The sequence below is a fragment of the Pan paniscus genome, chromosome 10 (assembly GCF_029289425.2).
Source record: "Pan paniscus chromosome 10, NHGRI_mPanPan1-v2.0_pri, whole genome shotgun sequence".
Taxonomy (NCBI): Eukaryota; Metazoa; Chordata; class Mammalia; order Primates; family Hominidae; genus Pan; species Pan paniscus.
In genome coordinates, this window is record NC_073259.2 from 118,497,024 (window position 1) to 118,514,695 (window position 17,672).

Sequence of the window (17,672 nt, forward strand, 5' to 3'; positions counted from 1 at the left end):
AGTCCCAGCTACTGGGGAGGCTGAGGTGAGAAGATTGTTTGAGCCCAAGAGGTCCAGGCTGCAGTGGGCCGTGTTCATGCCACTGCACTCCAGCCTGGGCAACAGTGATACCCTGTTTCAAAAACAAACAAACAAACAAATTTTAATTAAACAAACAAACAAAACCCCCCACGACACACCACCACCACTCTTTTGGCTTCAGGACTGTCCTTCTGTTTATCTATGGAGTAGGTTTTCACATATCCATTCCTTTTGCTGTGTGAACTGTGGTATTTAGCTAGCTTGTAATTCAAGTCTTTAAACAGATGCTCAAGAGCATTTAACCCACATATTAAAATCATATATTCACCCGTAAAACCAAAATGCAAATACTCTAATCATTCAAGTACTACCATAAACTCTAGGTTTTTTTTTTTTTTTTTTTGAGATGGAGTCTCACTCTCTTGCCCACGCTGGAGTGCAGTGGTGCAATCTCCACTCACTGCAAGCTCCGCCTCCCAGGTTCACGCCATTCCCCTTCCACAGCCTCCTGAGTAGCTGGCACTACAGGCGCTCGCCACCACGCCTGGCTAATTTTTTGTATTTTTTTAGTAGAGACGGAGGTTTCACTGTGTTAGCCAGGATGGTCTCGATTCTCCTGACCTTATGATCCGCCCGCCTTGGCCTCCCAAAGTGTTGGGATTACAGGCGTGAGCTACCGCGCCCGGCCGTTTTTTTTTTGAGACGAAGTTTCACTCTTGTTGCCCAGGCTGGAGTGCAATGGCGCGATCTCAGCCTACCGCAACCTTCGGCTCACCGTAACCTCTGCCTCCCAGGTTTAAGCGATTCTCCTGCCTCAGCCTCCCGAGTAGCTGGGATTACAGGTATGCGCCACCACGCCGAGTTTTTTTTTTTTTTTTTTTTTTGAGATGGAGTTTCGCTCTTGTTGCCCAAGCTGGAGTGCAATGGTGCGATCTCGGCTCACTGCAACCTCTGCCTCTGGTTCAAGCGATTCTTCTGTGTCAGCCTCCCGAGTAGCTGGGATTACGGGCGCGTGCCACCATGCCCGGCTAATTTTTGTATTTTTAGTAGAGACATTGTTTCATCATATTGGTCAGGCTCGTCTCAAACTCCTGACCTCAGGTGAGCCGCCTGCCTGGGCCTCCCAAATTGCTGGGATTACAGGCGTGAGCCATCGCACCCGGCCCGGCTGGTTTTTGTATTTTTAGTAGAGACCGGGTTTCTCCGTGTTAGTCAGGCTAGTCTCGAACTCCCGACCTCAGGTGATCTGCCCGCCTGGGCCTCCCAAAGTGCTGGGATTACAGGCGTGATCCACTGCGCCTGGCCATATTAGTATATTTTATTTCGTACATATACACAGAGAGAAAAAAAAAAAAAAGAAAAAGAGAAAAGAAAGCACTGATATATGCTCTAACATGGGTGAATTAGAAAACATTAAGTCAAAGAAGCTAGACATAAAACGCCACGTTGTATAAAAAATTCAATTTATATGAATTATCCAGAATAAGCAAATCCATAGAGACAGAAAGTAGATTAATACTGGGAGGAGGGGTGGGAGGGACAGGGGGCTTGGGGAGGAATGTGGGGTGGGGTGGCTGCTAAAGAGTGCAGGTTCACTACACCGGGGTGATGAAAATGCTCTGGATTTACTGGGGATGGTTGTAAAACTTCATGTATATACTAAAAAAAGTGAATTGTACACTTTAAAAGGGCATTATGGAATGTGAATTTTATCTCAAAACAAATTGTAAGTGAATGTCAAAGACTGGCAATAAAGTTTTTCTGACATGGAATGTTAGAAATTTCTTTATTATTACTTATTCTTATTAAGCACCAGCTTAATGCTGCAGAAAATTTCAAATCACCCTTGATAACCCACTTTCTTTTCTCCCACCCAAATTCTTGATCAAGAGTTTTTCAAGTAAAGACATGCTCTTCTCTCTTCTGTATAAAACTTTACGAAATAAAGGCAAAAGATTGTGTACATCTTGCTGGAAAATGCTGCCCAGGCCTCTGGAGACGGTGGCTGCCCGGGCTCCCTTCACTGTCCAGGTCCTGAAAGACTCTTGTTCATGAACTGTCTCTTCACAAAGCAAGTCCACCACTAACAAGAGAGAACAACACAGAATGAACAGCAGGGTCAAATTACAATAGAATTTGCATTTATTTAATAATAAAATTTCACATTAGTCTGGAATCTCTTATAAACTTTTTTTTTTTTTTTTTTTGAGACGGAGTCTCGCTCTGTCACCCAGGCTGGAGTGCTGGAGTGCAGTGGTGTGATCTTGGCTCACTGCAAGCTCCGCCTCCCGGGTTCATGCCATTCTCCTGCCTCAGCCTCCCCAGTAGCTGGGACTACAGGCGCCTGCCACCACGCCTGGCTAATTTTTTGTATTTTTTAGTAGAGACGGGGTTTCACCATGTTAGCCAGGATGGTCTCAATCTCCTGACCTCATGATCCGCCTGCTTTGGCCTCCCAAAGTGCTGGGATTACAGGTGTGAGCCACCGCGCCTGGCCATAAACCCTTTTTAGACAAAGTCTCACTCTGTCATTCAGGCTGGAGTGTAATGGCATGATCTTGGCTCACTGCAACCTCCACTTCCTGGGTTCAAGCGACTCTCTTGTCTCAGCCTCCTGAGTAGCTGAGATGACAGGTGCACACCATCACGCCTGGCTAATTTTTTGTATTTTCAGTAGAGATGGGGGTTTCACCATGTTGGCCAGGCTGGTCTCGAACTCCTGACCGCAAGTGATCCACTCGCCTCGGCCTCCCAAAGTGGTGGGATTACAGGCGTGAGCCACTGCGCCCGGCCTGCAATTCATTATTTAGTGTGATTCAGTGAACGCATATTACATACTAGACATATACTGGAAGTTAAGCAACATTGCAATGCAGAAATTAAAAATATTCTTGCAATGGAAGACCTTAGTGTGTTCAATGGTGGCTATGGGATAAAAGGTGATTTACCAATTAAGCAGGCAAGAAGAGGGTCTTACCTTGCTGGGTTTATCATTCTGAGGGTCGAAAACTTTCTCACAAAGTCTCAGTCCAGTCTCTTGCCTTAGCTGTTGTAAATAGGCTCTCATCACTTCTAAAACAGAACAATTTAAAAAAAACTGTATTTGCAAATACATCCCAAATGTACTGGTTGCAGGTCTGGATGCTCACTGTGGTAATACATTTTTATACATTTGAACAGGATACAAAATAGAAATGACAGTCCAGATAGTTTTATAACTACATTTGTTTTTGTTCAAAAGATTTTCTGCATGTCATCCTTGTTGCCAAGAATCGTTTGTGAGAGTGACTAATAAGATAATGTACTTCCTATGATTTCACTCTCAATCTGTACATGAATCAAGGCAAGAAAAAGAGGGGTGGTAGGAAGTCAAGTGGAGAAAATCTTCTTGTGTCACAGAGTGAGGATAGAGACCTGTTCTTACCATCTTCCTGTTTGTTTGCAGGTTTGGCATAAATTGCATTAAGTGGAAAACCAGGCTCTCCAGGAATGGGAAAATTAGTGATTCCCAGCGTATACATTTCTTTCTCACCTTGGCTTTTGGAATTGCACTGGAAAAAAAAAAATATATATATATATATATATACACACACACACACACACACACACAGATATTTTACAGGGAAAAGAAGAATTCTATCCTTGGACCCCAGGTTAAGAACCCTTGAGTCAAGGGCTTAAAAGGAATTCCTCTGTCAAGATTTCTATCTTGAGAAAATATATTCAAAGCCTTAAAACACCACTACTTTTATCTTTGTGTCAGTCAATTATACTACAAGTTCAGAGAACTAAATTCAAATTTTTCTCTTAAGTCCATGCTGTAAGTCAGAGGAAATATTTTCTACCTGTCTTTAAAGTCTCAACAAATCCCAGATGACTGGGAGGGTAAATGCCTCTCAGCAATTTGTTTTCCTGATATACAATCATCCAAGTTTAATTACCTTTTGCAGTTTCTTCAGACATTCAGAAATGTAGAGAGTTATATATATCAAGGTCCTATCAGCTTCATTCTACAGGGAGAAAAAGAAGACTTAAAAACAGTTATCAAAACATAACAATGATGTGCAATGTATGAATTCCATCTTTGTCTTCTGATTATCTGCTAAATGCAGTGGTAGGACAGCCACTATCACATCAAAACTCCCATTCTCCAAATGCACAGTCTCCTCAGTCTCCTTTTCCGTCTGCCCCTGGGAGGAAGGCACAAGCCCCACTCTGAGATGTGCAGCTGCTTTTTTTTTTTGAGATGGAGTCTTGCTCTGTTGCCCAGGCTGGAGTGCAGTGGCACAATCTCAGCTCACTGCAACCTCCACCTCCCAGGTTCAAGCAATTCTCCTGCCTCAGCCTCCCGAGTAGCTGGGATTACAGGTGCCCGCCACCACGCCTGGCTAATTTTTCTATTTTTAGTAGAGACGGGGTTTCACCATGTTGGCCAGGTTGGTCTCGAACTCCTGACCTCAAGTGATCTGTCCACCTCAGCCTCCCAAAGTGCTGGGATTACAGGCATGAGCCACCACGCTCGGCTGAGTGGCTGCTCTCTCATTTTTCTCGGCTCCCCTTGCCCCAGGGTTCCCAAGGATCTGTGTCAACAGCCCCTCACTGTATAGGAAGAAGTAACAAATCTGCCTGGAAAGCCTGAACTGCTCCATATGGTTGGCTAATTTTTAAAAACCCTTCCCTTCAGGGTCTCTGCCGAGAACAGAAATAGTCATTACTCTAAAGGAGGAAGCAACTATTTCACATTTGACTTGCTCCCAAAGAAGTCCATAATCTCAATGTCTTGACCTAACCAAAAAGAAAATGTGGAGAAGACAAATGAATGTTGATCAAATGTGGTATGGACTTTGGGTCAAATTTTACACAAATTTAGGCCAGGTGCAGTGGCTTATGCCTGTAATCCCAGCACTTTGGGAGGTTGAGGTGGGTGGATTGCTTGAGCCCAGGAGTTTGAGACCAGCCTGGGCAACATGGCGAAACACCGTCTCTACTAAAAATACAAAAATTAGCCAGTCATGGTGGCGTGCGCCTGTAATCCCAGCTGCTAGGGAGGCTAAGGCCGGAGAATCGCTTGAACCCAGGAGGCAGAGGTTGTAATGAGTCAAGACTGTACCACTGCACTCCAGCCTGGGCAACAGAGCAAGACTCTGTCTCGAATTAAAAAAAAAAAAAAAAAAAGGCCGGGTGCGGTGGCCCACGCCTGTAATCCCAGCACTTTGGAAGTCCAAGGTGGGTGTATCACGAGCTCAGGAGATCGAGACCATCCTGGCCAACATGGTGAAACCCTGTCCCTACCAAAAAATACAAAAATTAGCTTGGCGTGGTGGCGTGTGCCTGTAATCCCAGCTACTCGGGAGGCTGAGGCAGGAGAACTGCTTGAACCCTGGAGTCAAGGGTTGCACTGAGCCGAGATCGCGCCATTGCACTCCAGCCTGGTGACAGAGCGGGACTCTGTCTCAAAACAAAAAAACAACAAAAAAATTACCCCCAAACCACACCATTTTCCTATTTTTTTTTTTTTTTTGAGAGTGTTTCACTTTTGCTGCCCAGGCTGGAGTGCAATGGCGTGATATCGGCTCACTGCAACCTCTGCCTCCTGGGTTGAAGTGATTCTCCTGCCTCAGCCTCCCAAGTAGCTGGGATTACAGGCACGCACCACCACGCCCAGTTAATTTTGTATTTTTAGTAGAGACGGGGTTTCCCCATGTTGGTCAGGCTGGTCTCGAGCTCCCGACCTCAGGTGATCCGCCCGCCTTGGCCTCCCAAATTACAGGCGGAGGCACTGCGCCCAGCCACATTTCCCTATTTTTAAGACAATATAGTATCTGGGAACAAATGAAATGTGGCAGAGTTTTTTGTTTTTTTTTGAGACAGTCTTGCTCTGTCGCCCAGGCTGAGTGCAGTGGTGCGATCTCGGCTCACTGCAACCATCACCTCCTGGGTTCAAGCAATTCTTGTGCTTCAGCCTCCCGGGTAGCTGGGATTACAGGCATGCACTACTACACCTGGCTAATTTTTGTATTTTTGGTAGAGATGGGGTTTCGCCTTGTTGGCCAGGCTGGTCTCAAACTCCTGGCATCATGTGATCCACCCGCCTCAGCCTCCCAAGTGTTGGGATTACAGGCGTGAGCCACCATGCACTAATTTTTCTATTTTTTGTAGAGACGGGGGTTCGCCATGTTGCCCAGGCTGGTCTCGAACTCCCGAACTCAAGCAATGTGCCCAGAGAATTGTAACATTTATAACTGTTACAAACTTAACCCACACATGAGATATAGAAAACATTCTATTACCATCACAGAATGTTTAGACTACAATTTGTACACCAAGAGTCTACAAATAAATAATTCACAACCTGTTTGATTCCAGAAGTTCAGAGTTTGGCAAGGAGGGGCTGAAATTCCATTTTAGGGCTGGGAGCGGTGGCTCACGCCTGTAATCCCAGCACACTGAGAGGCTCAGGTGAGCGGATCATGAGGTCAGGAGATCGAGACCATCCTGCCTAACACTGTGAAACCCCGTCTCTACTAAAAATACAAAAAATTAGCTGGGTGTGGTGGCGCGTGCCTGTAGTTCCAGCTACCTGGGAGGCTGAGGCAGGAGGACTGTCTGAGCCCAGGAGGTTGACGGTATAGTGAGCTGTGACTGTGCCACTGCACTCTAGCCTGGGCGACGGAGCAAGACCCTGTCTCAAAACAAAACAAAAGGCTGGCACATAGTAGGTGCTGCTTAACTAATGTTGAATAAATAAAGATACTTCTAGCAAGGGGTTGGCAAACTTTCTCTGTAAAAGGCAGGCAGTATTTTTAGGTTTTGTGGGCCATACAGTCTTTGTCACAACTACTCAATTCTGCTGTTTTGGTGTGAAAGTAACTATAGATAATATAGAAACAAATGGTTGTGGCTGTGTTCCAATAAAGGTTTATTCATAAAAAGGGGCAGTGGGCCAAATGTGGCCCTCAGGTTAGAGTTTGCCAACCCCTGGTATAGAATTTGGAGGAAAAAAAAAGAAACTAATATTTATACAAAAGCTAACATTAAGCACTGCTCTCGAATTTAAAAATTACATGCTGATTTCATTTTATTTTCTCCTCACAGCAATCTGGATAGCAAGGTTGGTATTATCCCTATGAGAAAACTAAGTTAAATATTAAAAGCTCTGTAATTTACCTTAATTTCATAGTTTTTGAAGAAGACATTGGCCTTGAAGTAATAGATGGCTTCATCCACAATATCTGTATCTTTTGCTAAGCAGGACACAAGGGAAGGAGCACAGAGAACATTAGCCAAATACAAAACATAACAACTATCAAAGCCATAAAGGGAAAACACATACAACTGTCAACAGTTGCGGAGTTGAATAAAATAAAATGATCCTATTGAAATACAAAGTTTTTAGAAAATATTTATTTTTTTTTGAGACAGAGTCTCGCTCTGTCACCCAGGCTGGAGTGCAGTGGCGTGATCTTGGCTCACTGCAAGCTCCGCCTCCCGGGTTCACGCCATTCTCCTGCCTCAGCCTCCTGAGTAGCTGGGGCTACAGGCACCTGCCACCACACCCTGCTAATTTTTTGTATTTTTAGTAGAGATGGGGTTTCACCATGTTAGCCAGGATGGTCTTGATCTCCTGACCGCGTGATCCGCCCATCTTGGCCTCCCAAAGTGCTGGGATTACAGGCATGAGCCACCGTGCCCAGCCTTTGTTTTTTTTTTGAGACAGAGTTTCACTCTGTCGCCCAGGCTGGAGTGCAGTGGCGCGATCTTGGCTCACTGCAAGCTCCGCCTCCCGGGTTCACGGCATTCTCCTGCCTCAGCCTCCCGAGTAGCTGGGGCTATAGGCACCTGCCACCATGCTCAGCTATATTTTTTGTATTTTTAGTAAAGACGGGGTTTCACCGTGTTAGCCAGGATGGTCTTGATTTCCTGACCTCGTGATCCGCCCATCTCGGCCTCCCAACGTGCTGGGATCACAGGCATAAGCCACCGTGCCCGGCCAAATTTTTTTTTTTTTGAGACGGAGTCTTGCTCCGTCGCCCAGACTGGAGTGAAATGGCATGATCTCGGCTCACTCTGCCTCCCGGGTTCAAGCGATTCTCCTGCCTCAATCTCCCAAGTAGCTGGGATTATAGGCATGTACCACCAGGCCTGGCTAATTTTTGTATTTTTAGTAGAAATGGGGTTTCACCATGTTGGTCAGGCTGGTCTCGAACTCCTGACCTCGTGATCCGCCTGCCTCAGCCTCCCAAAGTGCTGGGATTACAGGAGTGAGCCACCGCCCCCGGATTTTCAGAAAATATTTATAGAAAAGTAGTACATGGTTTATTTTTACAGCTTTATTGTTTTTGTAAAACTTATACATGCTCATTAGAAAATGAAATTCAATCAAAACAGTTTTATTTTTTAGAGAGAGGTCTTGCTCTGTTACCCGGGCTGGAGTGCAGTGGTACAATTATAACTCACCACAGACTTGAATTCCTGAGCTCAAGTGATCCTCCTGCTTCAGCTTCCCAGGTAGCCGGACTACAGGCATGCGCCATGAAGCCTGGCTAATTTTTTTCTTTAAAAATTAAATAAAAATTTTAAAGAAAAGTTTTTAAAGATGGCTGGGCACAGTGACTCACGCCTGTAATCCCAACACTTTGGGAGGCCGAGACGGGTGGATCACCTGAGGTCAGGAGTTTGAGAGCAGCTTGGCCAACATGGTGAAACTGCGCCTCTACTAAAAATACAAAAAATTAGACAAGCATGGTGGCAGGCACCTGTAATCCCAGCTATTCGGGAGGCTAAGGCAGGAGAATCGCTTCAACTCGCGGGTGGAGGATGCAGTGAGCCAAGATTGCACCATTGCACTCCAGCCTGGGCAACGAGATCAAAACTCCGTCTCCAAAAAAAAAAAAAGTTTTTTTTTAGAGATGCAGTCTCACTATGTTGCCTAGGCTGGTCTCAAACTCCTGGCCTCAAGTGATCCTCCTGCCTCCTGAGTAGCTAGGATTACAGGCATAAGCCACAGCACCGGGCCAAAAAAAAATTTTTAATTGTCACCTTAATTCCCATTTCCCCAAAAATAACTACCATTAGCATTTGGTGAACATTATTCAAGACGTCTCTCAATGCATTTATAAAAAAACACTGAGACATAGACTAACTTTAACTGCTTCCTAAAAATAAAAAGTATTCAGTCGGGCGCAGTGGCTCACGCCTGTAGTCCCAGCACTTTGGGAGGCCGAGGCGGATGGATTGCCTGAGGTCAGGAGTTCGAGACCACTCTGGCCAACATGGAGAAACCCTGTCTCTACTAAAAATACAAAAACTAGCCGGGCATGGTGGTATGTGCCTGTAATCCCAGCTACTCAGGGGGCTGAGGCAGGAGAATTGCTTGAACCCAGGAGGCAGAGGTTGCAGTGAGCTGAGATCATTCCACCAAACTCAAGCCTGGGTGACAGAGCGAGACTCCGTCTCAAAAAAGTAATAATAAAAAAAAATATAATTAAATAAAATAAAAAGTATTCAATATAATTTTATTTGAATTTACATATTATAGTTTCAGAAAAAAACTCAATTATTTAGAACATGTTGAGGTTCAGATACACATCTTTCTTTTTATGAAAACTATGACTTAAAATATACTTGTACAAGCTGTTGTAGGTAGCTCTAGACGGACAAAAGCCAGAAATACTGTCTTGACAAAGACAGATCTCATGACACAATTTGTTTGGCAATTTTTTGTTTTTCTTCTTCTTATTTTAAAAAGGTCAAAATCCCAGGGTCTTGATATCTGGCAGCTGGTTTCAGCAGTGCTGAGATAGTTACTTATACTTCTTGTCTATGACTGTTAACGTTCTCGCACAGCAGAAATGCAAAGTAATCTTGAAGCTTTCATACTCTGCAATTCAGTTGTCTTCATCCCAGCTCATTGCCCTGTGGAAGAATTTCAACAGAACTCTAACTCTAGACTTGTGTTCCTTGCAATCTACTTTTTTTTTTTTTTGAGATGGAGTCTCGCTCTGTTGCCCAGGCTGGAGTGCAGTGGTGCAATCTTGGCTCACTGCAAGCTCCGCCTCCTGGGTTCACGCCATTCTCCTGCCTCAGCCTCCCGAGTACCTGGGACTACAGGAGCCCGCCACCACGCTTGGCTAATTTTTTGTATTTTTAGTAGAGATGGGGTTTCACCGTGTTAGCCAGGATGGTCTCGATCTCCTGACCTCGTGATCCACCCGTCTTGGCCTCCCAAAGTGCTAAAGTACTGGGATTACAGGCGTGAGCCACCGCGCCACGCCCTATTTTTTATTTATTTATTTTTTCGAGATCAAGTCTCACTTTGTCGCCCAGGCTGGAGTGCCATGGCACAATCTAGGCCCAGTGCAACCTCCGCCTCCTGAGTTCAAGTGATTCTCCTGTCTCAGCCTCCCACGTAGCTGGGACTACAGGTGCCTGCCACCACAGCCAGCTAATTTTGGTATTTTTGGTAGAGACAGAGTTTCACCATGTTGGCCAGGCTGGTCTCAAACTCCTGACCTGAGGCAATCTGCCCGCCTCAGCCTCCCAAAGTGTTGGGATTACAGGCGTGAGCCACTACGCCTGGCTGCAATCTGTTTTCTTATCTGTGAAATAAAACTTTCTTGGAGGACTCAATATTGTTTCCAAAAACCAGCTAGTTCTTCTAAATGCAATGACAGGAGGGGGCAAAGGCCAAAGGATTCTGAAATTAGAAGAATACTTGGCACATAAAAGGCATTCTACAGATATTTGTTGAATATAAATGAATTAGTGTGATTAATGCTGTTATTTAGCTCACAGCACAGGCCTCCATTCCAACTCAGGTTTTTTTTTTTTTTCTTTTGAAACAGAGTTTTGCTCGTTGCCTAGGCTGGAGTGCAATGACATGATCTCGGCACACTGCAACCTCTACCTCCCAGGTTCAAGCAATTCTCCTGCCTCAGTCTCCCAAGTAGCTGGGATTACAGGCATGCGCCACCATGCCCGGCTGATTGTTTGTATTTTTAGTTGAGATGGGGTTTCTCCATGTTGGTTAGGCTGGTCTTGAACTCCTGAACTCAGGTGATCCACCCACCTCGACCTCTCAAAGTGCTGGGATTATAGGTGTGAGCCATCACGCCTGGCCTTTGCAGTAAAAAAATTTTTTTTTTTTTTTGAGATGAAGTCTCACTCTGTCACCCAGGCTGGAGTGCAGTGGTGCAATCTTGGCTCACTGCGACCTCCACCCTCTGTGTTCAAGCGATTCTCCTGTCTCAGCCTCCTGAGTAGCTGGGATCACAGGTGCCCACCACCATGCCTTGCTAATTTTTGTATTTTTAGTAGAGTTGGGGTTTCGCCATGTTTGCCAGGCTGGTCTCGAACTCCTGACCTTAAGTGATCCACTTGCCTTGGCCTTCCAAAGTGCTGGGATTACAAGTGTGAGCCACCGCACCCAGCCTTGTGATTTTCTTTTATGTTATTTTTCTTCTTTCCCAGGCTGTCTTCTTCCTTGTTCCTTTTCCTCAGAATCAAGTAGAGACTGTGGTGACTCACCATATGCATTAAGTTTACTGAGCTTTCAAATGGTGTTGAAAACAAAATTAAGTTTAAAAAAGGTCAAGTCAAACAGTCTGGCAGAGAAATGGGGACTGGATCAGTACCAAATTGGTAATTATAATAATGGTCTTGGAAACCATGAATGGAATTCAGTTCAGACCCTTGCAGGGTACAGGGAAACCATGTCTAACATAATACAAATTATACTGTTGGGAGAACATCTCAGAAAGCATCAGAAGAGTCTCAGACAGTGTCTGAAAAATATTGCGGCTTTCTGAAATAAAATTCAGAAAAGCGGGAATAGACGTAAGTAATGTTACATAGTACACTTCAGATTTAAGATTGAGGTATTGCTAAAAATGAAGATCTTGAAGAATGAATAAAGGAAGTAGATTTAGATGAGGAAGAGGTTAAAATATTTGTTGTTGTTGTTTTCCAGGTTGATGACAGAAAGGATGGGCATGTGGCATTCTAGACGTAACAGCATTAGATTTGTTTGAAAGAACTGATAAACAGTGTCCAGAATTAAGCACATTTCCTCCATTTTCTCAAAAGAGTTTCCTAGAGAAGTCAGAAGAAATAATACAATTTCCTATTAAATGCAACATATAACCACTATCTTGAAAGGTCTAGACCACAATATCTACCAAGCAAAGTACAAGGGCAATTTGAGAGAGAAGACTGAGCTAAGAATTTTCCTGATTTGATCATTTCAGAAGATTGTTAGGCATTTTGTACCAAAATTTGAAAATAATGGGTTTAGACTTACTCTCTCTGGGGGCAGGTCCTTTGAATTGACTTCTGATAGGCAACAGTGCCATGTTTCCGATGAGTTTGGTATCAGGATCCATGAGAGAAGAGTGGTAAGCCTGTAATGGCAAGCCCAGGAAGAACACAGAAGCAGAAAAAGAGCAAATGTCACTGTGGCAAACAACCTTCCCTTAAAGGAAAAAAAGAGTAAACCACCCAAGATTAATTAGGGGAGGGAGAAGGGATAGCAGCATTGAGGTGCGAGGGCTGGTTCTTTCTGGCTCAAGAAAACCAATTGTTAAATTTTGAGGCATTTTTCAAGCTGGTTGTTAAACACAGCTCTTCTCAAAAATCAAATTATATAAACTTACAATTAAGTAAATGATGTTGGCTGGGCGTGGTGGCTCATGCCTGTAATCCCAGCACTTTGGGAGGCTGAGGCAGGCGGATTGCCTGAGCTCAGGAGTTTGCAACCAGCCTGGGCAACACAGTGAAACCCCATCTCTACTAAAATATAAAAAATTAGCCAGGCGTGGCGGCGTGCGCCTGTAGTCCCAGCCACGTGGGAGGCTAAGCTGGAGAATCACTTGAACCCAGGAGGCGAAGGCTGCAGTGAGCCGAGATCGTGCCACTGCACTCCAGCCTGGGCAACAGAGCAAGACTGTCTCAAAAAAAAAAAAAAGTAAATAATGTTAAAAACAATGATGCTTAAGTATTCATCACTTTTTTTTTTTTTGAGAAGGAGTCTCACCATGTTGCCTAAGATGATCTCAAACTCCTAAGCTCAAATGTTCCTCCTGCCTCGGCCTCCCAAAGGGCTGGGACTACAGGTGTGAGCCACCACACCCGGCTACTTCCTAATTTTTTTTTTTTTTTTTGAGACAGAGTTTGGCTCTTGTTGCCCAGGCTGGAGTGCAATGACGTGACTTTGGCCCACTGCAACCTCCGCCTCCCGGGTTCAAGTGATTCTCCTGCCTCAGCCTCCTGAGTAGCTGGGATTATAGGGATAAGCCACCACGCCCAGCTAATTTTGTATTTTTGGTAGAGACGATGTTTCTCCATTTTGGCCAGGCTGGTCTCGAACTCCCGACCTCAGGTGATCTGCCCGCCTTGGCCTCCCAAAGTGCTGGGATTACAGGTGTGAGCCACTGCACTGCACTTGGCCTACTTCCTAATTTTTTTTTTTTTTTTTTTGAGACGGAGTCTTGCCCTGTCGCCCAGGATGGAGTGCGGTGGCACGATCTCTGCTCACTGCAACCTCCGCCTCCTGGGTTCAAGCGATTCTCCTGCCCCAGCCTCCCAAGTAGCTGGGATTACAGGTGCGTGCCACCACGCCCAGCTAATTTTTGTATTTTTAGTAGAGACAGGGTTTCACCATGTTGGTCAGGCTGCTCTCGAACTCCTGACCCCATGATCCACCCACCCCGGCCTCCCAAAGTGCTGGGATTACAGGCGTGAGCCACCACACCCAGCAATAACCTAATTTTTAAAAATTACATTTTACTATTGTCTATGTTCTTAAGGTTATTATTACGAAATACTAAATAATGGGGTGCTGCTGTGCATCTCTTCCAATTCTACGTTCGGTGACATCACATTGGTATATGGCCAAAGTATTTCCACTACAGAAAGACAAACATCATATAAATCAGGGTACCCAGCCCCCAGCTAAACCAAGATCCAAGCACTATCTTTTCAGCTCTGCCACTTCATGGCGTTATGCTTTTGACCAAGACATCATTCTTCTTCTCTTAGCTTGTTTCCAAATTTGTAAAATGAGAAGATATATATTCCCTTCAGTGGGTAGGTGTGTGTTAAAGGAAGGGATAAAAAAATCACATTTATGAGAGCATTTTGTATGCTGATTCTTAGTTCTGCTTTTTACAAGATGTCTGGCTTTTTATAAGTCAACATGGGTCCCATTCATATATTCATTCATTCATCAAATGATTGCTAAGCACCTTCTATGTGCAAGACACTGTGATATAGTAATATACAAAGTAGTACAATTCTGGTCCTTGAAGAGTAGAGAAGACAGACAGAAAATAATCACAGGATGGGATGGGCGGGGTGGCTCACGCCTGTAATCCAAACACTTTGGGAGGCCGAGGCGGACAGATCACAAGGCCAGAAGATTGAGACCACCCTGACCAACATGGTGAAACCCCATCTCTACTAAAAATATCAAAATTAGCTGGGTGTGGTAGTGCATGCCTGTATTCCCAGCTACTTGGGAGGCTGAGGCATGAGAATCGCTTGAACCCAGGAGGCAGAGGTTGCAGTGAGCCGAGATAGCACCACTGCACTCCAGCCTGGCGACAAAGCAAGACTCTGTCTCAAAACAAACAAACAAACAAACAAACCCCTCCCCCCCCCCAAAAAAAACAAACAAAACCCAACAGAGTGAATCCAGGGTGCTCTATGTGCGATTGGAACCAGTACAGGGATTTAGAAGGGATTTAGAGTCCTTTTTTTTTTTTTTTTTTTTTTTGGAGACAGAGTTTCCTAGGCTGGAGTACAGTGGCAGGATCACAGCTCACTGCAGCCTCAAACTCCTGGCTCCAGGTGATCCTCCCACCTCAGCCTCTTGAGAGGCTGGGAGGACATGCACTACCACATCCAGCTAATTTATTTTTATTTTTGTAGAGGCAGGGTCTCATTATGTTGCCCAGGTTGGTCTCAAACTCCTGGGCTCAAGTGATCCTCCCATCTTGGCCTCCTAAAGTGTTGGGATTACAGGCATAAGCCACTGCACCCAGCCTAGAGTCCTGGCTTAAAACCTGGTTTTACCATTACTAGGCAACCTTGTCCAAATTAACTTCTCTGAGGCTCCGTTTCCTCTTCTGTAAAACAGGAATCATGGTACCTACTTCATAGGGTCGTTATGAGGATTAGATGGGATAATTTATAAAGTGTGTACCCCAGAGCTCAGGAGTCAAATGGTAATTATGGGATTCATAAAATATGCATTTGTGAGGCTGAGCGAGGTGGCTCATATCTGTAATCCCAACACTTAGGGAGGTTGAGGCAGGAGGACTGCTTGAGCCCAGAAGTTTGAGACCAGCCTGGACAACATGGTGAGACTCTGTCTCTACTAAAAACACAAAAACTTAGCTGGGCATGGTGGCGTACACCTGTAGTCCCAGCTGCTCAGGAGGCTGAGGTGGGAGGATCACCTGAACCGAGTTTGTGTCACTGAACTGCAGCCTGAGAGACAGGGTCACGCCCTGTCTCAAAAAAAAAAAAAAAAAATGTATTTGCAACTATGGCTTGCTCCTTTTCATCACAGGTATGCTTTATCTAAAGCAGCCTCCGCCTTCCCTCTCACCAACTGTCTTGTTACCCATCTAGCTTCTTTTTTTCCGGGGGGGGGGGTGGTACGGAGTCTCACTCTGTCGCTAGACGAGTGCAGTGGCACGGTCTCGGCTCACTGCAACCGCCGCCTCCTGGGTTCAAGCGATTCTCCTGCCTCAGCCTCCCAAGTAGCTGGGATTACAGGCACGTGCCACCACGCCTGGCTAATTTTTGTATTTTTAGTAGAGATGGGGTTTCATCATGTTGGCCAGGCTGGTCTTGAACTCCTGACCTCGTGATCCGCCCACCTAGGCCTCCCAAAGTGCTGGGATTACAGGCGTGAGCCACTGTGCCTGACCACCCATCTAGCTTCTTTATAGCATTTGTCACTACCTGACACTACCGTATGTATCTCCTTTATTATGTTTACACTTTTATTGTCTCGACTCCCGATTTGAGTGTACATTCTTTAAGATTAGGGATTTGTTGAACTTATTTGCTGCTGTAAATACAGCCTGGCAGGCAGCAGGTGCTCGTTAACGTTTGTTAAAAATAATGTGTGAGCAGGCTGGGCGCGATGGCTCACGCTTATAATCCCAGCACTTTGGGAGACCGAGGGGGCGGATCACCTGAGGTCTGATGTTCCAGACCAGCCTGGCCAACATGGTGAAACCCCGTCTCTACTAAAATGCAAAAAATTAGCTGGGCGTGGTGGCGCGTGCCTGTAATCCCAGCTACCCGGGAGGCTGAGGCACGAGAATTGCTTGAACCAGGGTGGTGGAGGTTGTAGTGAGCCGAGATCGCCTCACTGCACTCCAGCCTGGGCGACAGAACGAGACTCTCTCAAAAAACAAACAACAAAAAAAGTGTGAACAATCACATAATAACTGAACCACCTTTTCCCGAATCTGCAAAATGGAGACCATGACGGTGATAAATCTACCCCACAAACTGGCTGTCAGAAATTAAGTACAACCAGGCCGTCATAATTTTTTACTCCCACTCTGATGGCACACGAAAAAGGAAATCTTTGGAAGTCAGGCGCCGAACGAGTCTGTGAGGGCCCTAAACCCAGCTGGCTCCGGGGTGGCCGCCGCTGCCGGGAAGTGGGTTCTGACAAATGACAAACAGCAGAGGGAGCCTGACCCCGGGGCGGAGGAGGAAGTGGGCCTGACAGAAAAAGGAGAAGCTAGACCCCTGGACTTGAAATATGAAAAATAAAAAGCGCAGCCCTTGGCTTCGCGCTCTAGTGAGGCTTTGGGAACCCTGCCGGAGTCGGAAGGAGTAGACGGAGAGAGAGAAAAGGGCCTCTTCACACACTCTGGACCCTTGGCCCACTCCTGCCGCGCCCCCGCCTCCCACGACTGGCACCCCCGGGCCGCCCCAATCCTTCAGCAATTGGTCCCCTCCCCTCGCCTCCCTCCTTCTCGGGCCCCAGCTTCCTCTCTGCCTTCCGCCGCCCGCTTCTCTCGGCACACACACGGTTTCTCTCTGCTCTTCGCAATCCCCGCTGTCTCCCCACACCGTGGATCGAACCCTCACCGGCATCTTGGCGGCGCCCGGGTTTCAACCCAGAGGAGCAGGATCCAGGTAGAGCGGAGCGCTTCCGGTCTGGCAGCCTGGGCGAGGTAGGCGGAAGCGAAACGGAAGGGGCGGGTGCGGACGTGGAGCTTCCGGCCTTGCAGTTCCGCTTCTGGTTGCAGCGGCCGCGCGGATCTGAAGGAGGCGCCAGAGCACTAGGCAGGGGCCTTGAGTGGTGCAGCGTGAGGCAGCGCCCAGAATGGAGATGGGTCTTGAGGTTCCAGAATCTGAGATCAATCACCTCTTTTGTATTTTTTTCAAATGTCACCTTTTCAGGGCCGGGCATAGTGGCTCACGCCTGTAATCCCAGCACTTTGGGAGGCCGAGGCGGGTGGATCACCTGAGGTCAGGAGTTCGAGACCAGCCTGGATGGTGAAACCCCGTCTCTACTAAAAATACAAAAATTAGCTGGTCGTGGTAGCATCCCAGCTACTCGGGAGGCTGAGGCCGGAGAATCGCTTGAACCCAGGAGGCAGAGGTTGCAGTGAGCCAAGATC

At 46.1% G+C, this 17,672-nt stretch overlaps 1 protein-coding gene across 1 annotated transcript; it reads right to left on the reverse strand.

The window, feature by feature from the left end:
• Positions 1-1,790: 1,790 nt before the first annotated feature.
• ARPC3 (actin related protein 2/3 complex subunit 3) lies at positions 1,791-17,397 on the reverse strand. The gene is made up of 7 exons (XM_034934469.3): positions 17,137-17,397; positions 12,320-12,419; positions 7,189-7,265; positions 3,963-4,031; positions 3,446-3,572; positions 2,999-3,093; positions 1,791-2,104 (listed from the first exon to the last, which is right to left on the reverse strand). Exons 1-7 carry the CDS (start codon positions 17,140-17,142, stop codon positions 2,042-2,044), a joined length of 537 nt encoding a protein of 178 aa, XP_034790360.1. The 5' UTR covers positions 17,143-17,397; the 3' UTR covers positions 1,791-2,041.
• Positions 17,398-17,672: the final 275 nt, after the last annotated feature.